Source organism: Rhinopithecus bieti, unplaced genomic scaffold, assembly GCF_001698545.2.
Source record: "Rhinopithecus bieti isolate Rb0 unplaced genomic scaffold, ASM169854v2 scaffold_13207, whole genome shotgun sequence".
Classification (NCBI taxonomy): Eukaryota; Metazoa; Chordata; class Mammalia; order Primates; family Cercopithecidae; genus Rhinopithecus; species Rhinopithecus bieti.
In genome coordinates, this window is record NW_016807866.1 from 3,202,562 (window position 1) to 3,225,111 (window position 22,550).

The window sequence follows — 22,550 nt, forward strand, 5'->3', positions numbered from 1 at the left end:
CATTGCGGGCAGAATGGTGGTACACTTGGTGGATAGACGTGGAAACTTGTAACCAAATGGCTTCAGTCATCAGCAGGTTCACTGTGAACGTAAAAGCTTTAGTCCTTGAGCCAAGGGGATGAAATCTGTCAGACCTCAAGGAAAAGTGAAGCCTGCTCTGTGTTCTCAAAGTGACCCAGAGGTATCCCCCTTGATAAATTGGCAGGTGGGAGGGCACAGGTAATGTGGTGGAAGTTTTCTTTTAGTTTTATTTCCTTATTTGGGGAATAGATAATTATAGTCACATGGTTTAAAATTCAAAAGTTATGAGGGAATATAAATGTCTCCCTCCCACCCTTGTCCCCAGAGGCTACTGTTTTGATCAGAGCCTTGTTTCTAGACGTGTGTGTGTGTGTGTGTGTGTGTGTGTGTGTGTGTGTGTACGCATGCATGTGCATGCACGAGTAGTTTTGGGTTCTCTTGGTGGTGTACAGAAGGGTAGTCAAAGCCCGACTCATGATCCCTAACTCTAGTCTTTTTATGGGATTGTGTCCTAACTGCAAAACCTGCCTCACCAACTTGGTTGTAAACTCCCCGGGTTTATAGGGACAGTCATCTACTGTCCCTTTCTAACAGCATGGTGCAGAAACACTGCATAGATGACTCTTGTGTTGAATCAGATTGAATTAAGTGAGAAAGAAGTGGCAGTGAAAAATGTGGCTTTAGCCATCACATGGGCCTACGGGTTTGTGAAAATAACATCGAGCCTCCTTGTGTTCTGTGTGTACTGCATGTGTGTCATCTTGATGTATATTACCCGTAAAGCAGCATGCAGACACATGAGTGCATCTTGGCTTGCCACTAACTGCCTGTGACCTTGGGGCTGTCACTCAACTTTTCATCTGGAAATTGGGAATAATGATAGTACTATCCTTCTGGAATTGTGTACATAAATGCACAGGGCCTGGCTCATAAAAAGCACTCAGTGAGGGCCAGGTGCAGTGGCTCACGCCTGTAATCCCAGCCCTTTGGGAGGCCGAGGGGTGCAGATTACGAGGTCAGGAGATTGAGACCATCCTGGCTAACATGGTGAAACCCGTCTCTACTAAAAATACAAAAACAAAATTAACCGGGCGTGGTGGTGGGTGCCGGTAGTCGGAGGCTGAGGCGGGAGAATGGCGTGAACCTGGGAGGCGGAGCTTGCAGTGAGCCTAGTGCTGCCACTGCACCCCAGCCTGGGCAACAGAGCGAGACTCCATCTCAAAAAAAAATTAATTAATTAATTTTTAAAAAAAGAAGTAGTACTCGGTATTGATGGCCATCATCATCATTATTATTATTGTTACTAAAACCCATATACAGTGTTGGCATTAACCATAATGTCTGCATTACCTGAAATTAACAGCTGAGTGCTAGCATTACATGAGCAGAATTTTCTATCCCAGGCAATCCATGGTATACCCTGATTTTGTGATCCACACGGTCTAGCCCAAGCAAAAACATTCTGGGCTTTGCTGACCAGTGATTGCCACAATTTGAATTTTAGCTATGGTGTTTTACTTTTGTGACACGGTAATCCATAGATTTTACCCTTAATGTCGTTTGTTTTTCAGTTGTGTGTAAGCTTTACATAACTGCTCTGTTATAAAGTGAGCTGTATTATAAAAGATGAGCCTTTAAAAATGTTTGATGTAATTATTTTCTTACCAGGCACGTGGGAAAAAGCGCCAGATAGGCTGGTTCCCAGCTAATTATGTAAAACTTCTAAGCCCTGGAACAAGCAAAATCACTCCAACAGAGCCACCTAAGTCAACAGCATTAGCGGCAGGTAAGGAGTTTCCCGTTTCTAACTGGAAAATGGTCTGCATCTCACTTGAGTTTTTCCACTTGATTTCTTCATTAAATATATTTACGTTGTTTTTCACATGTGCTTTAAAGCACTTCTTGTACTTGCTGGGACTGACACCCAACTAATGTGATACGGAATATGTCTTTCGAAAGGACCAGATATCTAAGTGGCTTTTCTGTGCTGCATACAACAGAACCCTTGTTGGAACGCTCTTACTGCAGGAGTCATGAATGCTGTGGCATTAAGGCCACATTTTCCTCTTGATTTCCTTCCAGCCATTTACATTGGGGTTTAGGCTATGGGGTGAGGTGACAGAAAGGGACACCCAAAAATAAATGGCTGGGGTCTCAGTAGGTCAGGAGATGGAGCTGGGGCCACGGGGTTGGGGCTCTAATGTGGTGTTCACTGAAGACCAAAATAGCTCCCCTGTGACATTCACTGTGGGCAGAGGGGGCTTCGCTGGGCGGGCAGGATGTTGTACACACTTTCCTGGAGGACTGGAAAAGAACAGAGCACAGCAGTTGGCCCAGTTGGCTGTTTTCTGATTGAAGGGACCAAATTAGATGCTTCAGCAAGATCTGAGAGAGGTGAGGTCAGGGGAGCAGGTTTCTGTTTTAGGTCTTTAAGCTGCCATTCTTGGTTGGCTTTTCTGGAAAGTGTAGAATTTTTGTTCCAATGCTTTGTGGTTAAGTATCTGTGCTGTATGTACCCAGTGAGATAAGATTAAAACCTGGCAGCCTTCTCAAGAAATTAAAGGATGGGCAAATTTTGTGATGAGCCCCAATTCCCACTGGGCCTCTTTGCTTGAGCTGTGGCCTCGTGTAGGCTGAGGAATGTGGTTCCCACAGGGTTTGCTGTCCCTTGGGGAGATGTGTCAGTATCCCTCCACTTCCGTGTACAGCCCCTTCCTCAGGCCCACTGAAATCAGTTGCTGAAATGATTGAATTAGCTGGAGAATTTGAAAAGCCTAAACCTATTTATATATGCTGGTTAAGAAAGATTCACAGGGACTGTGACCTGTTGGTGCAGACTCATCTGAAGTAGAAGTGTCAAAGAATGAGAACAGTTTTACCTCCTATAGGCTTGAGAGAAAACGAGAAAAGAAAAAATGTTCTTGAGGGTGGAGATTTCTTTCAAGACAACATTTTGAGACGCAAAGATACAGCAGCAGAAAAATCATTTGAAACACTGGTTTTAGGCATGATGTGGTGGCACGTGCCTTGTAATCCCAGCACTTTAGGAGGCCGAGGCGGGTGGCTCTCTTGAAGCCAGGAGTTCGAGACCAGCCTGACCAACATGGTGAAACCCCGTCTCTGCTAAAAGTACAAAAATTAGCCAGGCATAGTGGTGCATGCCTGTAATCCCAGCTACTCAAGAGGCTGAGGCCTCTTTTGGAAGGACCAGATATCGGTTGAACCCTAGAGGTGAAGGTTGCAGTGAGCTGAGATCGTGCCACTGCGCTCCAGCCTTGGCAGCAGAGTGAGGCTCTGTCTCAAATAAATCAATCAATCAATCACTAGTTTTAGTTCTCCCTAAGATTTGGGATTCTTGGAGGTCAAATGATGATTACCTTCTACTTTAAACCAAAAAGGAAAAATGATAGTAAAGTCCCCATGATACACAGCTGTCCTGTGCAGCAGAAGATGGGATGGGGTTGGGCCGGTCTTTCTGGAGTCAGCAGTAGAAAGGAGTTCCACTGCACTTGAAACGAAAGCCCTCGATTAGCACTGTACATTTTCTGCTGACAAGTAAACATGAAAAGAGGATGATATTATGAAAACTAAAGACTGGCTGGGCGCAGTGGCTCACGCCTGTAATCCCAGCACTTTGGGAGGCCAAGGCAGGCGGATCACAAGGTAAGGAGATTGAGACCATCTTGGCTAACACGGTGAAACCCCGTCTCTAATTAAAAATACAAAAAAATTAGCCGGGCGAGGTGGCAGGCACCTGTAGTCCCAGCTACTTGGGAGGCTGAGGCAGGAGAATGGCATGAACCTGGGAGGCAGAGTTTGCAGTGAGCCGAGATCACTCCACGGCACTCCAGCCTGGGCGACTGAGTGAGATTCCATCTCAAAAACAAAAATCAAAAAACAAAACAAAACAAAAAACTCTAAAGACTTAGTGTGAAAATTTTGCTGTTGTCTTGGTTTTTAATTCTTCATCTTTCCCTATTGCCCACACTGCAAAAAGCCCAGTAGAACAGTTTCACCTACTGTCACCCTCTTCTGAAAGTACAGAAAGAGTAGCTGGGAATGTTGAACGGCTGCGCGGTGCCCGTTGCGCGTTCTTCGGTGGGTGTGCAGCCGCTCACCCAGCCCTGTCTCCTGCAGTGTGCCAGGTGATTGGGATGTACGACTACACTGCGCAGAACGACGACGAGCTGGCCTTCAACAAGGGCCAGATCATCAACGTCCTCAACAAGGAGGACCCCGACTGGTGGAAGGGGGAAGTCAATGGACAAGTGGGGCTCTTCCCATCCAATTATGTGAAGCTGACCACAGACATGGACCCAAGCCAGCAATGTAAGTGCCCTGGTGGCTCTGTCGCCTTGCCTCTCTGGTATCTTCCGGTAAAACATGCAGCATTGCTCTGATTCTGCTGAGCTTTGTTTGCAGAACTTAAAGCTAGACCATTGCTGCATTCGCAATCGTCTCTTTGAAGACCTTCTGTAATGCAAGAGTTTAACTCGTGGGGTTTTATTTTTCTTTAATTTTCATTCCTTCTGTAGCATGTCCCCTCCCTCCCCTCCCTCCTTTTTCCTTTTTTTTTTTTTTTTTTTTCAAATCATTTTGGCACCATGCTGTTTACATGCCTGACTCATTTTCCTAGCTTGAATTTTGCTCATTGTTTTGTTTTGCTTATGTGTTGTTTTCCTCCTTTTTCTAGGAATCATATGTTGTCCATCCCCCCCTCAGGCTTGAAAGTCCTCAAAGAGACCCACTATCCCATATCACTGCCCAGAGGGATGATGGGAGATGCAGCCTTGATCATGTGACTTCCAGCATGATCACCTACTGCCTTCTGAGTAGAAGAACTCACTGCAGAGCAGTTTACCTCATTTTACCTTAGTTGCATGTGATCGCAATGTTTGAGTTATTACTTGCAGAGACAGGAGCAAAAATTACAAAAACACACAGGGTAGTGGGTCCTTTTGTGGCTTTCCTAGTTACTCAAATTGACTTTCCCCCACCTTTGCACAGGTGCTTTCAATAGTTTTAAAATTATTTTTAAATATATATTTTAGCCTTTTAATAAACAAAATAAATAAATGACTTCTTTGCTATTTTGGTTTTGCAAAAAGACCCACTATCAAGGAATGCTGCATGTGCTATTAAAAATTGTTCCAAATGTCCATAAATCTGAGACTTGATGTATTTTTTCATTTTGTCCAGTGTTACCAACTAAATTGTGTAGTTTGGGGCTTTCCCCCCTTGCTATAGAAGTGCAGAGGAGTTCAGTATCTCTGTTTTAAAGACGTGTAGAATGAGCCCAATTAAAGCGAAGGTGTTTGTGCTTGTTTGTGTGTATCAGCTGTACCTTGTTGAGCATGTAATACATCCTGTACATAAGAAACCAGTTCTTTCCATGGCAAAGCTATTACCTTGTATGATGCTCTAATCATATTGCATTTGATTTGATTTTGCACAGTGACCCTGTAGCCACATGAGAAAGCACTCTGTTTTTGTTTGGTCTCAGATTTATCTGGTTGAGTTGGTGTTTTGTTTGGGGTTTTTAATTTTGCGTGTTTGCATCGCATAAAATCAGTAGACAACACCGTTGAGGTCGTTAGGATCAACGATCTCCACAATCTCTTTTTAGTCTCTGTTACATGAAGTTTTATTCCAATTACTTTTCATGGAATGACCTATTTTGAACAAGTAATTTTCTTGACAAGAAAGAATGTATAGAAATCTCCCTGCAATTAATTTCCAATGTTTACATTTTTTAACTAGACTGTGGAATTTCTACAGATTAATATGAAATGGAGCTCATGGTCGGTTTGTGTGTTAGATATGCTGTAGCCGAAGCCCTGTTTGTCTTTTAAACACTAGTTGGAAGCTCTCAATAAAAATGCCTGCTGCTCACGGCACAGAAAATGGGGCAGGGGGAGCCTCAAGCACAATCTAGCTGTCCTCCTAAAGACTCTGTAACGCGCACTCCCCTCGCGTTCTCCCGGCGGTCGGGAGGCTGTGCTGGTGGTCGTGTAGAGGTCCTTCTCCTTTCACATGGTGCAGAGAGCGAGGACCTCTCCTCCTCGTTCAGTTGCGCTTCAGTATTTTCATGGATATGAATGTAAAATATATAAATATATAAACCTGCGGCTTTAACAACTGTAATACAACCTTTTGAATTAGTTACGTGTATAGATAATTAAATTCTTCATATAAAAGTTAGACGGAAATGTCTCTGTGTTCTTGATGTTGGAACCTGGCAGTGGTGGTGAGGAACCAAGCAGACTAGATGTCAGCAGTGTGCTTGCTGCCCGCGTGTCAACCATGACCTGTGCTCTTTGAAATACAGACATAATCAGAGGCTCGCTGAGTCTTTGTTGAACAGCCCTCCCTGTCCCCTTACTCTCCACCCTCCCTGATCAGTATGCAAACGATCATTCTCTATAATACCAGTTTTGAAGCATAGAACTTTACCACTCAGGTTAGCAGTTCACTGTCTCACCAGGCTTTTGATATAAGTTGTCGACACATTGAGGGTGTGTAATTGGGCTCAGGGTACAAACCATTTGCCCAAAAGATGCATCATAATAAGGTACTGGTGAACACCCCCAAAAATATGTGGGTAAAGACAGAAACTTGCACATGTCCCATGTTGTTGTCTGGGATCAGCTTCTACCTGGCACACTTTGCAGAAATAAACCAGCGTCCACATTGATGCCACTGTTTGCTGCAATGACCACATGGTTGATTCCATCCTCATGAGCTTCACTTATTGGACCTCTCCTGCCATTCAGTGGAAAAGTGGTTTCCCTCATCAATTTAGCAGATAATTGGTGGGGGGTGGGGATGTCTACCATGTGTCGGGTGCCCCATTGGCTTCTGGGAGGAGTGTGGTACTCCATGGAAACAGGGTCTCTGTCTTCATGGAGTTCATATTTTAATGGGAGGAACAAACAGAAAACCAAACTCCTGCAATCCATATAAATATACACAGTATGTGTGTGACAAGGTGACAAGTTCTGCACTAGAAGTTTGGATGCCAGGCACCACTGAGCAAGGTGACAAGTTCTGCACTAGAAGTTTGGATGCCAGGCACCACTGAGCAGATTGGCAGGGCCAGTGGAGGGTGGCCGCAGGGAAAGGATCAGAGAACCTTCAGGGGGTGGGACGGGGAAAGCCATTTGAGCTGAGACCTGAAGAGTAAGGAGGAGCCAGATGGAGCGGGGGAAGAGGTGTGGCTATCGTAGATGGTGCTGTCAGGACATGCAAAGGCCCAGAGGTGGGTGGGGAGATCCTTCTCACTGTCCCCCAGGCCACCCCCTTGTGGAGCAATGGTTGAGTCTGCAAGTCCATCTCTTCCCCAGGACCCCTTCAGCTGTGTAAGCCAGTGTTGCTTCTCCAGTCTTGAGTTTGGCTGGAAGGGATGCAGTTGTCAAGGTGGGTACTACTCCATAACACTCTACCTCACTCACTCCAGAGGCCCTGCGCCCTCACCATAGGCCATTCCCCCAGGCTTGCCTCCAGCTTTGTGAAGCTGACACGGGTTGTTCCCCCAGGAAGCTGTGCTTTCCCCCCCTACAAATCATTGAGTTTGCGTTTGGTTGTATCCATTGGACCCCGTGATTCTCAGCCAGTGGAAGTGCTGCTCGTATCTCATGGGTAGAGTCAGGGATGCTGCTCATCATCCTGCAGTGCACAGGACAGTCCCCCGCAACAAAGCATGATCTGGCCCCAGATGTCACCAGAGCTGAGGTTGACAAGCGCAAGTCTCACCCCACTGGCCACTGTGGTTAATGTTCGCCTGGTTATTCGCCACCAGAAAGGCTGCCCCAGTAACTCCTGTTGAATAAATTTAATCACTTAAGCTCATGTCATGTATCTGCAGCATCAAAAGTATCTCAGAACCTTTCTTTTAAATTTCAGAATCTTATTCTTGTTTATTATCTCCCATACTCTGCACTATCGTACTGTATTAAACTACTTGAATCATATTCACAGAGTATCTGGTTAACAGAAAATTGAGTACAAGGGAAAGAAAGCATCTTCTAATAAATTAGTGAAGGGATACTCGGTATCTCCTATGGCCTCAGAGTTTAAAGGTGTCAGGTTTTGGTTTGTATGTTCTTTAGCTTTTTTTTTTTTTTTTTTTGAGACAGTCTCACTCTTGTCACCCCGACTGGAGTGCAGTGACACGATCTCGGCTCACTGCAACCTTCGCCTCCTGGGTTCGCCTGCCTCAGCCTCCTGAGTAGCTGGGATTATGGGCGTGCACTACCACGTCCAGCTGCATTTTGTATTTTTGGTAGAGACAGAGTTTCACCATGTTGGCCAAGCTGTTCTCCAACTCCTGACCTCAAGTGATCCACCCACCTCAGCCTCCCAAAGCACTGGGATTACATGCATGAGCCACCGCGTGGCTCTAATTTTTGTATTTTTTTTTTTTTTTTTTTTTTTTTTTTTTGTATTTTTTAGTAGAGATGGGGTTTCACAATGTTGGCCAGGCTGGTCTTGAACTCCTAACTTCAGGTGATCCACCCACCTTGGCCTTCCAAAGTGCTGGGATTACAGGCGTGAGCCACCATGCCCGGCCTGTTTTCGTTTTTTGTTTTTTAACTGATTATTAAATCATTTAATTTCATATTGGTCTGTGTAAATATATTTGCAAGTGAACTTTGGGTACAGTTTTGCTCCAGTAGCATTAGACAAGATGAGTCCAAAAGAGATTGTCTTCATCGCGCACTTACGAATCACTCTCCTCCGGCCGGTTGCCTCTCCACACTGCAGAGCAGGGCCTGCAGAGTTGGGGAGCCATGGAGGTTGAGCTCCCCAAGTGGCCCAGGCCTCAAACTGCCTCTGCATAAAAGGGTGTCTGGGAGAAGCCAATTTAAAGCAGTAACTTAGCCGTATATTAAGTCACAAAATATCTCACCATTACATGCATGGTAGAAACTGGTATCTGCCCTGTTTCTGGAAAGGAACCTGGGCAGACCCAGGCCACCATAGCAAATAGTAGTGATTGGGTTATCTATGCCTTCGTTGATGCCATCAGAAGAAAAAAAGTAACACTAATTTAGGAAAACACTCTTAGGTTTAACCATATGAAATTGTCAATTCTTACCTGTAAAAACAGCAATCTATAATTCATCCTAGTACAATATATCATCACCTGGCACATGGTAGGTTAGGTTAAAAAAAATGCCTATTTTTGAATGAGTGAATGAAATCAACCAGTGACTATAGAAAACACCAGAGTCTCAGCTTTGACACAGACCACATCACCCTCAGAGAGGAGACCATGCTGTCTCCAGTTTTCTTTTCCTTTAGATGTGAGCTTCCCAAAAGCAACAGGGGCCTTGGAAGGGGCTGCTCCTGGAGTCTCTTGCTCATTTGGTCTAAGAAGGAGGCTGAGGACCAGGGACGGTTGTCTGGGCCAAGTCTCCACTCCAGCACAGGGCAGGGGCAGCACCCCACCCAGGTAACAGTTGGGGAATGGGCACAGCAAATCGCAGTCCTGCTTCATTAATCCTATTAATTCTCTTTCGTTCCAAAAATACCCAAGAGAATTTTTATGGAAACAACATTGGATGCCAATGGTCCCAAAAATGCAAGGAAAAATAGCTCCTTCTTTGAAATGTCTGGTATTTTGGGTCTGGTAGGATAGGGAGACGTAATGAAGTCCAAGATCACAGTAGCCTTATGTGAATGTTTCGCTTCAGCCAGAGTTCCCTTGGGCACTTTTTTTTTTTTTTTTGGAGACGGAGTCTCGCTGTCGCCTAGGCTGGAGTGCAGTGGTGTGATCTCGGCTCACTGCAAGCTCCACCTCCTGGGTTCACGCCATTCTCCTGCCTCAGCCTCCCGAGTAGCTGGGACTACAGGACCTGCCACCGCGCCCGGCTAATTTTTTTGTATTATTAGTAGAGACGGGGTTTCACTGTGTTAGCCAGGTGGTCTCCATCTCCTGACCTCGTGATCCGCCGGCCTCAGCCTCCCAAAGTGCTGGGATTACAGGCGTGAGCCACCGCACCCGGCCGCTCTTGGGCACTTCTTCAAGAAAACCCCACACAGGAAAAACCAGGCTTCCAGAGTGTCTCCTGATGTCTAGTGAGCTATTCCATTTCAGAGGGCTCCATAGACTCTCAGGAAGAATCTATTCTGTAAATTGAAAGCTCCCCAGGCATTTTTCAGGTGTATGACCTGATTCACAAAAATGTTTTATTTATAAAAAATGAGCATCAGCTATAAGCTATATATATAGTGTCCGTGCAACTCAATATTGGGCATACTACCTCTTAGAAGCTACCAGCTACCATGCTATTGTTTTATGATATCAACAGTGTGTGTGTGTGTGTGTGTGTGTGTGTGTGTGTGTGTGTGTGACAGGCAGTGAGCAGCAACTTTCAGGGGACTTAAATGCCTACATCTGTAGCTTGGTAACAGTAGGTCAAACGGTGAGTTCAGGGTACAGCCAGAAGGCAGATAAATACCGCTGTATAGAAGATTCTGGCAAAGGCTGACAGCTGCTATTTCCACATCTGCTTGGCACATCACTTCTGAGTGATATTGCAAGCCTCAAAAGAGGTGTTCCTTATTTTGACTCAGCCTATCATGTCTTTAAAAGCTGAATACTTCCTCCTCTTGGTGCGGTTTCTCTGAACTCTGACCCAGGAGAGGGGAGAACACTTTTGGTCTGCCAGTTTTCATCAAGGACGCTGTTTCCCTCGGGGAGAGGATGAATCCCCTGACACCCCTGCTTTCCCCTCCCATTTCCCATGCTGTCCTGCCCCCTTCTGATACCTGTCCCCACACACTCATGCACGCTGGTCCACTTCGCTGCTTCCCAGGCCCCACCCAGAAAGTGGGGAAAGGTCTGGACTGGGGTGGAGTGCAGGATGTTCTCTGTGGATTATTCAGTGAAGTCGAGATCTTAGAGAACAGTGAGCACAAAGCCTGCACCTACAACTGAGGGCACTGAGGGTCTCGGGAAACATAGTGATGTTCTCAAGTCAGCTTTTCAAACTCTCTGGCGAGTCCTTGTTCTAGGTGTACCATTTGATGCATACATACATGGACAGGTACGTGTCCATAGTCCCAGAGCTCCTGCCTCCACAGAACTGGTGGCTGCATCTTTGGAAAGATCAGGAAGGGGCCCCTCTTCCCTCATGTGATTCCCTCGATGCTGGGGTTGCCATGGGAGTTTGGAGCCATTGGTAAGGATTCCAACACATTTTCAATGCACAAGCTCCGTGCTGACCCGCCTCAGCCCTTCGTCCTTCTCGCCTCCACTGGGCGAGTTTGCCAAAGGCTCAGGCTTGCTTAAGATGCCCTCAGTCTGAGCCAAACATAAGAACATGTGCTGCTGTAGCTTCTCAATTTTCATTCCTGGCCTCCAGAAAAACATGGTGCTGTATATAACAACACAGCTTCTCTACAAGTTCAGCCTAATATTTTACTCCATTTCTCTTATGATTTTGGAACATTCTATTTTCCTGTAGGCCACCTGCCTGTAAGAAGATAGTGATTCAGAGGGGGGATCCACATAACTGCATCTGGGGACCTTATAGAGGCTTAAGAAGCAATCCAGGATGGTGACTCAGAGCACGGGTTCAAATGCCGGCTCTGCTACTTACTAGTGGTGTGATCTTGGGCAAGTTATGTAACCTGTTTTACATATGGAGAGATAATGATGACATCTAGCAGAAAATAAGCAGAGAATAGTAGCTTTGTTGCTGTTGTTTTTATTGGAGAGAAAAGGCATTTGTGCCTGGTCAGTGAGCATCACGGAATCCAATCAAGTGGCTTCTTTTATTAAACCAAAACAGCAGGTAGGTTATGTGCATTTTTAAGACTTTTTAGAAAACATGCTTTTATAGATTAGGAATTTCAGGGAGAAAAGATTGGACGGCTATCTTTGAGCTATCTCATTGTAAGATTTGCCACACCAATCTGTGCACGAACCCTGGCCCCCTTTCCTGATAGCAGGAGGCCCACCGGTGGAAGCAAGCAGCTTTTTAAACACCTTCGCTGCACTCCTGCAATGTGCAGAGACCTCTGGACCAAAGACCAGAGCTTACTCAGCAGACTCTTGGTTGATGTGGACAAGCTGCCTGTGTTTCACACGGTCGATGGTGGGGAGGCCACCAGGGAAAATGGAATGTGCAGGGCTTTTAAATGTCACGTCTGGACTGTGTTGGCAGGCCCATGCAGCGCTCCACAATAAACCTGTCACAAATGCGTTGAGTCACTGGGTCCTTTATTTCTCATCATGGCATTCTGTGGCCTTGTGTTCTCTTGCCAGCAAAGAATGGAACGTTCAGCCCCCTAGAGATGCCGGCTGCTGGATTTTTTAAGCAATCATCCAGCTTAGATAAGGGGCGTGGGCTGCTGGGGGATGCTGCCCCAAAGCTCCGTCTCCAGAGCAGCTGCCCCAGGCACGCTTAATTCCCTCCCTGCCCACTGCGTGCACCCCCAAGATGCCTCTCAAGATCCAGACGTGTGGTTCCGCTCTGTTAGGCCCCCAGCAGAGCGAGCTTGTAGTCTGCCCCAGCAGAGGGGACCAGGCCAGGGATGCCTGTTTCGTCTCTGGAGCGTTACCTTGGAGTCCTGAGGCCCCGTGGCAAGGCCCCACACAACTGAATCCTCAGTAACAGCCCTCCACGGACTTGGTATCCAGTGGGATGCCTCACTCCATCCCATCCTCTAGGTTCAGAAGCACATCTGCCAGTCCTGTCCGCCTCCCCTTCCATTCCGCATCCTGTCTTCTCCTCTCCCTGCCTCCTGCTGTGTGGGCCATGAGCCCAGGAGGGGCCCAGTCTACCCTGTTTACCTCCCCTGCTGCCCACTGAGAGTCGTGGCCGAGGTATATGGAACCTTCCTGGTCATAGGGCCGTGCTCCGTGGAACACAAGCAGAGGAGATGCCTAAAACTTTCACGAGCAGGTGACGAGCAGCAGAGAAATGAATGGTGTTTCCAGCTAGTGAAGGATGAGGTGGCACAGAGCGTGACGGGGGGCCAGGGATCCAGCCGAGAGGATGGCCTGGGAAGGCCCTCTGAAGAGGGGATGGAGACCTGGCTGCAAAGGAGGCATGTCCAAAGATCAAGGGGCTCAAGGGACAGCAAGTGCAAAGGCCAGGGCTGAAGGAGCTGCTCCTGCTCCTGCTCCTCGCAGAAGGATGGCTGAGTCTTTGACCTGGTCTCTCTGCACCCACTCTCTCCTTCCGGCTTCCCCCAGGCTGCAGGCAGAGAGCTATTCTAAAAACATCACTTCTTATGCTTAAAATCATCCAGGGGATTCCCGGTCCTCCGAGATAAAAGACCCGAATCTACTTGGTCTGCAAGCCCTGCCTGATCTGCCCCCTTCTCCAGCCCTCTGGCCTTCCCTCTCACTGATTCCTATTTGTGCTGAATTTTAGCATGGCTCACTTGTCACCTCCTCGAGGAAGCCTTCCCTCACCCCTGCATTCTTCTGTGCTTGCAGAGGGCAAACTGGGCTGGCTGGTTACGGAGCTGCTCTCCACGAGCCTGCTCAGCGTTCTTTTTTCTGCCACCTTTGTGTCACCGTCATGACCTGTCATGAAAGTCCAGGCTTTTGTTGCCCCCATGAATTTCCAAATGGCCCTGTTGAAAAAATCCCCTTTGGCCCCCCAAACCACTTTATGGAAAGGTCCATTTTCATCATGGGAGTCCCTCCTCAGAGAGAGTTGGAACCCACATCTGGTGCCCACTGTGGCATCCTGGGCCCATGTCAGCAAGAAGTGATGGGGGTGCAGGCAGGTAGTATGGGCAAGGAGCCTCCCCCAGCTTTAGAGACTGCATGACTCAACCCCCCTTGTCTACCTCCCAGGGACCTTGGGTTCCCACCTGTCCAATAGGGAGGTGGTGCTTGGGTCCAGGAACTTCCTTCATCATCTAGCCTCACTCTTCTGTGCCGTCTCACCCAACCCAGAACCTTCCCGCCATCACGTCAGCCTCCACCACCACCCCAGGATTCTTGAGTCTCATTTAAGCCACTAGTACGCCCCAGCTGCAAATGCCTTTGCCCCACCTCCCCTGCCTTTCCTGCCCACCTGCCTTCACCCCTCCTAATTTCACTGCCACCTCTCCTCCTCCATTAACTTGTAACAACTCAGCTCTTTCCTGAATTCCTTATCACACAGAAAGATGACTAGATAGAAAGGCCGATACAGAAATACATAGACACTCTCACCTCCCCAGTTAGACTGTGAGCTTCATGGAGGCAGGGCCCAAATCTTGTGGATTGTTACATCCCATTAAGACCTCCATGGTAACAACACTTATGAACAGCGATGGTACCTTGCCTTGTATAGTTGTCTTATTGCAGGGTACCCTGCCTCCCCACTGATTATAAACCAGAGGGTAGGGCCTACCTCCCACATGTGCATATCCCCCTGGCACCTCACTCTTGCCAGTTGCTCAGGAAGTGCTGTGGCAGACAGTCCTGGGTTGCCCTTCTACCCACCTGTTGTTCCACAGGCTTGGTCCTTCGTCCCCAGCTAGGCTGTGAGGGGCAGAACACATCACAGTGTTCATTCTCCCTGCTGCGTGTAGCCTGGAACCCAACACAAAACCTGTGCTTGGGTTTCCCTCCCCAGGAGGAAAGGGAATGGTAAACGAGGCACCATCATTTAAAGAATAAATTCTCATGAAAAGACCTCAAAACAGGAAGTGAGCTTATGAAGCATAGGGATTGTTCTTCATCGTTCTTATAAGCACCTTCAGTACTGTCTATTTATGTATGTATTTGGTTTTCTGTCTCCCCCACCAAAATGGAAGCCCCACAAAAGCAGGGGCCCCTGTGGATCTACGCAGCTGCCATGAATGAGCAGGAAATGTCATGGCTCAGGTTGCCTCTTGAGTTCCTAGGGGATCCGTTTGCTAAGTTAGAAGAGACCGACCCCAGGGAGCAGGCCATGTGTGCTTAGACCCTTCTGAAGAAAGTTCCATTGAGATGAGAAGTCCATCTGCCCCTCTGGACAGCTCAGAACTGGTCTGGCCTCCAGAACTTCCTGTGGGCTGGGGCTGTCCAGGGACTGGTCAGCCAATGGTCATTTTCAGAGAAGGTCTGGCTGCCTTGGCCTAGACTGTCCACTGCCATCTCCCAGCAGTCCCCACCAGCCCTGGGCTCCAAGGACAAGCCCATCCTCTTAGCCTGAACTTGCAGGAATCTACTGAGAGAGAAAAGCGTAAGGACCACCCTCAGGCCTGCCCTTTGAAAAGCTGGTGGTTTCCTCATGATTCCATTTCCTGATGTATCACCAGCATAGATTTTATTCTTGATAGGGAAGGTCACCGTACATCGCTGGAATCTGCTGTTCCATTCATAAAATGAGGGCATTGAGCAGAGAGAGTAGCCTTTGAAGCCATAGCCCCAGGCCTGGGGGTCAGTGGTGGCAGCGTGGCCTGAGGCGCAGCTTCAGGGGGCCCCAGGAGCAGAGTGTCGCATGGTCTCTGGGCTCAGAGAGATGGCGTTCTGTGACTACAGCCATTGAGCCTCTTGCACAATGGCTTGAGTGGCCTGCCATGGGCTGGATTCAGCTCAGCAGTTGTGGCAGCTCTCATGCTCCCTGGGCCTGGACAGATCGGTTTCCAAATCCCACTCCCTTTCTGCGCCAGGTGTCTTGGTTTCCAGGCCATCTTTCCTCTGATCTCTTGGCTGCACAATGGGAACTTCACAGATAACGGATGCCTGGGCCCCACTCCAGCCAGTCCGGTTTAGTTGGTCTGGGGTACAGCAGGGGCACTGGGATTGTTAAAAACTCCTTGGGTGACCCCAGTATGCGGCCAAACTCCAGGGCCACAACCCCATCCATGCCACCCACACACAGCTGCCACGCTGATCCCCTGAAACCCAGCCAAGACCTTCCCAGCTCTGCTGCCAGAGCGTTCTCGACTGGACTTCCCCACCTATTAGGGCTGAACTGTGTCCCTCCGATTCACACGTTGAAGCCCTAACTCCCAGGACATCAGAATATGACTTCATTTGGAGATAAATTCTTTGAAGAGGTGATGAAGTGAGCACGAGGCTGTTAGGGTGATCCCTAATTCCGTCTGATGGGTGCTCTTAATAACGGGGAAGTGTGGACACACAGACGCTGGAGATTTGCATGCACAGAGGAAAGACCCTGCCAAGGAGAGAGGCCTCAGGAGGAACCAGCCCTGTTGTCACCTTGATCTTGGACTTTGTATCTTTAGAACCATGAGAAAATACGTGTTGTTTAAGCTGCTGGGTCTGTGGTTCTTTGTTACGGCAGCCTGAGCAAACTAATGCGCCAGCGCACCAGCGAGGAGGAAGAGGTCTCCAGAGAAGAGCCTGAGCTCTAGGGTCAGACTCCCTCTGCCATTTATCAACTGACTTACCCTCCCTGTGCCTCAGTTTCCTTGTCTGTTCAGTGGGGAATAACAACAGTATAGCTACCGCATAGGATTCCTGGTGAGGATTCCATGAGTTCACACATGTGCAGCACCCAGCATTGTGAGCTCCGAGTGGCATTCCACATTAACGCCCAGGACTCACCATCTCGCAGAGCCTGCTTCCCTCCTCTGCACCTGCCCACCAGGGCTCCACGACCCCAACTCCGACTTCTGTTTACTCCCATTATTCCGCCATTTGAATCCCTAACCACTGCTTGCAGTCCCCCCAACAGCAATATTAGCCTGCTGAAGTCCAACACAAATTCCTCTTCCCCTGCTAAATATTTTCAAATCCTTCTCATCAAAACAACAGGCCCCCTTGAATAAGACGTAGTATTTGGCCGGGCGCGTTGGCTCATACCTGTAATCCCAGCACTTTGGGAGGCCAAGGCAGGCGGTTCACCTGAGGTCAGAAGTTTGAGACCAGCCCAGCCAACATGGTGAAACCCTGTCTCTACTAAAAATACAAAAATTAGCCAGGCATGGTGGCATGTGCTTGTAGTCCCAGCTACTCGGGAGGCCAAGGCAGGAGAATCACTTGAACTCAGGAGGCGGAGGTTGCAGTGAGCTGAGATTGTACCACTGTACTCCAGCCTTGGTGACAGAGCAAAACTTGTCTAAAAGACAGAAACAAAAACAAAAAATCCCTAGTATTTGGCCAGGCACAGTGGCTCATGCCTGTAATCCCAACACTTTGGGAGGCCAAGGCAGATGGATCACTTGAGGCCAGGAGTTCGAGACCAGCCTGGCCAACATGGTGAAACCCCATCTCTACTACAAATACAAATATTAGCTGGGCATGGTGGCACATGCCTGTAATCCCAGCTACTCGGGTGGCTGAGGCATGTGAATTGCTTGATCCTGGGAGGTGGAAGCTGCAGTGAGCCAAGATTGCACCACTGCACTCTAGCCTGGGCGACAGATCAAGACTCTGTCTCAAAAAAAAAAAAAAAAAAAAAAAAAGACCTAGTATTTGATAGCACAACAGAGGAACTACAATAGTAATTTAATTGTACATTTAAAAATAACTAAAACAGTGTAATTGGATTGTTTGTAACACAAAGGATAAATGCTTGAGGGGACGGATACCCCATTCTTACGATGTGATTATTACATATTGCATTCCTGAACCAAAATAGCTCATGTGCCCCATTGATATATATACCTATGATGTACCCACGAAAGTTAAAAATACAAATAAAACAACAACCAACAGCCTCCTCCCTCGTATTCCAATCAAAATGCATTTGCACTTTCATTATAACACTCCAGTCTACCTTTGTACCAGAGAAACTTTTTTTTTTTTTTTGAGACGGAGTCTCGCTCTGTCGCCCAGGCTGGAGTGCCGTGGCTGGATCTCAGCTCACTGCAAGCTCCACCTCCCGGGTTCCCGCCATTCTCCTGCCTCAGCCTCCCGAGTAGCTGGGACTACAGGCGCCTGCCACCTCGCCCGGCTAGTTTTTTGTATTTTTTAGTAGAGACGGGGTTTCACCGTGTTAGCCAGGATGGTCTCGATCTCTTGACCTCGTGATCCGCCCGTCTCGGCCTCCCAAAGTGCTGGGATTACAGGCTTGAGCCACCGCGCCCGGCAAAGAAACTTATTAACAGGAGCTACTCATACTACAGGAGAGGGCACAATGAGAACAGGAAGTCAGAAAGAAGGAAAACCCGGGGTGGGACTTGAAAGGGGCCTGGAATGAGCTGAAGCATGCCTACTATGGAGGATGTAGAGCTGTGCCAGGATTCCAGCACCCATTATAAAGCTATGAATGATACGCCCTTTCTCTCTCCAAAATGTGCATTTTTATGGAAAATTAAGAGATGATTTATCCCTAAGAAGAATTTGATCTTCACCACTTCTCAGCAGTCATTAAACTGCCTGGCAACCCCTATGGACTGGACTCCCCTCCTTGGGAGAAAACAAAGCTTATTTGGAGTTACGTTGGCACTTTAAGCATCTGGGTTACATCTGAGTGGAAGCCTCCCGAGGACCCAGCTACATGGGGCAAGGGGGGTCCCCAGGACAGGCTGGGGTGGATGCTTGAGCTCTGCTGGACCCATGAGGATCTCTGGTGCATCGGTGGCCTTCCTTCCCCCTCACCTCTGCCCATCGGCTTCTCCAGACCCCCATAAAAATCACGTCTTGAGGATTTGCATCTCCGAGGTCTCAAGGACTAATAACCGCTCGGCGTGATACCCTGTGCGAAGTGCCTGCAACTCAGCAAGGATCCAGGTTGGCCCGGGACGCCCAGGTCTAGCAACCAGCAGGCTCCCAGAGGACAAGGACCCGGCCTGCCTCCTTCTCACCGAACCCCAGGGCCGAGCGCAGATGCTGCTTCCCAGCAGGACACGACTTCATGGCTTGGAGAACGCTGGGGCTTCAGACATCAGCTGCAGGGTAAATGGCCAGAGAACTTTCTTCACGTCACATCCACATGGCTTCATCTACTTTTCCTACACGACAGGCCACCCCACACCTGCCAGGAGAGGCCCAGGATGTTGAAGGGAGTGCAGTTAGATTAATTTGCCCGGGAGAAGCCAGTGCAGCCCTGGGGTGCATGGGCTCACCTGGCAGGAGAGACTCGGGCCATGGGGAGAACCCTACAGTATAGACAGGACCTCCAGGAGCCCAAGTAGCATAGATCCTGCTGATCCGGGGCCATTTAGCTGGAGGATTTGGGCTGAACGTCCCCAGAGACATTGGTAGATCCTTTCCCTTAAAGATGAAAGCCATCGCCCGGGCTTGCTTATTGCTCTCTCTCCGGATCCTTCCACATGTTGTTTCTGAACTCTAGTTCTGGCATCACAATCCGCATCACCCTGTCATCTGGCCTTTCCCCGCTTTCCACCTTATCTTTTGCAGTGTCTCTGTGTTGACCTGGCACCTGGGTGAAGGCTTGCTCCTGCTGGTGCCGTACCCCCCAGTATATGGTCTTGACCTCCCCAGCCATATGGAGACCCAGCCTCAGGAGGGCCCTCAAGGAAGCCTCCCCTCAGCATGAGGAGTTGCTCCTTTCTGAGGTCCTACTGTCTCCACCATCAGCACAGCACACAGGCTTTTTTTTTTTTTTTTTTTTTTTTTGAGACAGAATCTCCCTCTGTCACCCAGGCTGGAGTGCAGTGGTACAATCTCAGCTCACTGCAACCTCTGCCTCCTGGATTCAAGCGATTCTCCTGCCTCAGCCTCCCGAGTAGCTGGGATTACAGGTGCCTGCCGCCATGCCCAGCTAATTTTTGTATTTTTAGTAGAGACGAGGTCTCCCCATGTTGGCCAGGCTGGTCTTGAACTCCTGAACTCATGTGATCCACCTGCCTCGGCCTCCCAAAGTGCGCATGAGCCACCGCACCCAGCCTGGGCTCTTCTTTTAATGCTTGCTATTTTAATTTCTTTTTTTTTTTCTCGTTTCTTTTCTTTTTTCTTTTTCTTTTTTTTTTCTTTTGAGACAGGTGCTTGCTCTGTTGCCTAGGCTGGAGTGCAGTGACGTGATCATATCTCACTGCAGTCTCCATCTCCTGGGCTCAGGTAATCCCCCTGCCTCAGCCTCCCATGTAGCTGGGACTACAGGCATGTACCACCATGCATGGCTAATTTTTTAAAAATTATTATTATACTTTAAGTTCTAGGGTACATGTGTGCAACGTGCAGGTTTTTTACATACGTATACATGTGCCATGTTGGTGCGCTGCACCCATTAACTCATCATTTACATTAGGTATATCTCCTAATGCTATCCCTCCAGACTCCACCCACCCTACGACAGGCCCCAGTGTGTGATGTTCCCCACCCTCTGTCCAAGTGTTCTCATTGTTCAAATCCCACCTATGAGTGAGAACATGCGGTGTTTGGTTTTCTGTCCTTGCGAGAGTTTGCTCAGAATGATGGTTTCCAGCTTCATCCATGTCCCTACAGAGGACATGAACTCGTCCCTTTTTATGGCTGCATAGTATTCCATGGTGTATATGTGCCACATGTTTATTGCAGCACTATTCACAATAGCAAAGACTTGGAACCAACCCAAATGTCCATCAATGATAGACTGGATTAAGAACATGCATGGCTAAAATTTAAATTTTTTGTAGATATGTTGCCCAGGCTGGTCATGAACTCCTAGGCTCAAGCAATCCACCCGCCTCTGCCTTTCAAAGTACTGGGATTATAGGCATAAGCCACCAAGCCCAGCTGCTTGCTATTAATATTTTAAATTTAATGTTCCTGTTGTGTCTTTCCCAAGATCGTGAGTTTGCCTGAGGACAAGGACAGTATCTTGCTTATTTCTGCATCTCTTGGACTTCAGAGAAACTTAATAAATATTTATGGACCAGCTTATTGTATATTTTGGCCCCTTTCATACAGGAACAAGGTCTGTTTATTTGCTTTGCTCAATGGGCAACTGGCTGCGGGGGCTGGCTTCATTTTCAAAATTCTGCTTCTCGTTGGGAAAGGTAGAATAATTGGAGGTGTGGAGATGGGTGAATGCTCTGTAGCCCTTGAAATTTTAATAGTCAGCGTGTGTTTGTGTATTACTTTTATAATAAAACAAGTTCTTGAAATGATGCTGTTCATACGAATATCAGTTGAGGGAAGCAAGATGACCTTTTATTGGTAAGGTTTTTTCTCCATGAATTCCTCCAGGGCCTAGACTCAAAAAATCCTTCCAGAAGGCCATCACATCTCTCTGCATTTCGTAAATGTGTCTAGACAACATTCTAAGGGACGGCACATAGATTAGGAATTTTATGTGGGCTGTAATGGGGGATCATTTGTAACCGCCTGGAGTCATTTGCAATATTATTTCAGCTGCGTGTGGATTTCAGTTAGTTTTGAGAATCCCTCCGTCACACCAAGATGTTCATGGAAAACCATTTGATGTGTTTTCTCCTCTCGTTTTCCCTGGGAAAGGGGCCAGAAACCTTGTTTATCCTAGGACCCAAAGGAGGGAAGGGCCACATCCCTCCACCCCTAAAGAAAACGCTTTTATTTGAAATGTCTTTTCCATTTACCCTACTTTGAATAATGGAGTTTTAAACTCGCTTGTTTTCTAAATATTAAATTTTCAAAGGAAGGATATTTTTGAGTTCAAAGTGCCTATTTCAAATCTTTAATGGTTCTCTTGGTCTGGCATTCACCAGCAAGTTTTAAAACAGCCTCCCATGGGTCAATTTGATGGCTAAAAAGACAATTCCAAGCCAACATCGTTGGCACATAATGTAGAGAATACTCTCCCCACAAAACCTTTGCTTTTCATTGTGTTGTGCAGAGGCCATCAGGACCATACCCCTGTCTCCAGGCAGGGTGGTAGGTCGACCTGCAAGAGGTGGAATTTGGTGGGGGCAAGCAGCCCAGACTTGCCCTGAGCCTCCCCTGACCTCCAAGCTCCATCAGCTCTGACTTGGGCCTTGCAAAGTGTTTGGACCAGAGGCCAACACTACCTGAAGCAGGAGGCCACGCAGCAGCCCTCCACCTTGTCCCCAACTGGCCCCAGGCTCCTAGGATTCTTGGACAAATGGCCCAAATTTACCCTGAGCCTTCTGCTGTTGCTCTGGTTCTGAGCTTCTTCACAACCTGCACCATGTAAAACTTGAAGACTCAGAAGAACTTCTGAAATCCAAAGCAAGCCAGGACTTTTCCTCATAGGTCCTTCTTTCCGATTCCACATCATTCTATGCGTGTCTGCTGGCCCCTCGCACCTCCGTGCTGCAGACTGGAACTCTGGTCGGGTTGTCAGTTTCAAGTAACGCTAGTGTTTCTCTACAGGGTGTTCCTCGACTGGCATTTGAGGTGGGCAGTTCTGTGTCCTGCATGTTGTGGGTCATTTAGCAGCCCTGGCCAGCCTGCCAGATTCCACTATGACAACCAAGAACACACTCTCAGCCCTGGTGCTGGAGTGGGGTGCAGTGCAACCTCAGCCTCTGGGGAGTGGGGACAGTACTGACCTCAGCATGGTAGGAGCAGTACCACCTTCAGCGGAGGGCGGGGCAGTGCCGCCCCCTGTTGAGGACCACCAGACCCCCAGGTTCTTAGCTATACCCTGGAGGGCAGAAGCCTCTCCTCTTCTGTCCTGAATCCCCAGCACCCAGAGTGGTTAGTCCCAGCCTCATAGTAGGACATCAGTAAATATTTG

At 48.0% G+C, this 22,550-nt stretch overlaps 1 protein-coding gene across 2 annotated transcripts in view; it reads left to right on the forward strand.

The window, feature by feature from the left end:
- Window positions 1-22,550, forward strand: part of ITSN1 (intersectin 1) — a 247,032-nt gene that overhangs the window by 190,029 nt on the left and 34,453 nt on the right. Inside the window, exons 27-29 of one of the 2 annotated variants that reach the window (XM_017883937.1) lie at window positions 1,690-1,807; window positions 4,159-4,350; window positions 4,715-6,222. In XM_017883937.1, coding sequence (XP_017739426.1) covers window positions 1,690-1,807; window positions 4,159-4,350; window positions 4,715-4,716 — 312 coding nt within the window. In that variant the 3' untranslated portion in view covers window positions 4,717-6,222. Of the gene's footprint in view, window positions 1-1,689; window positions 1,808-4,158; window positions 4,351-4,714; window positions 6,223-22,550 lie in introns of those variants that run through there. The other variant, XM_017883938.1, reaches the window with a different exon arrangement.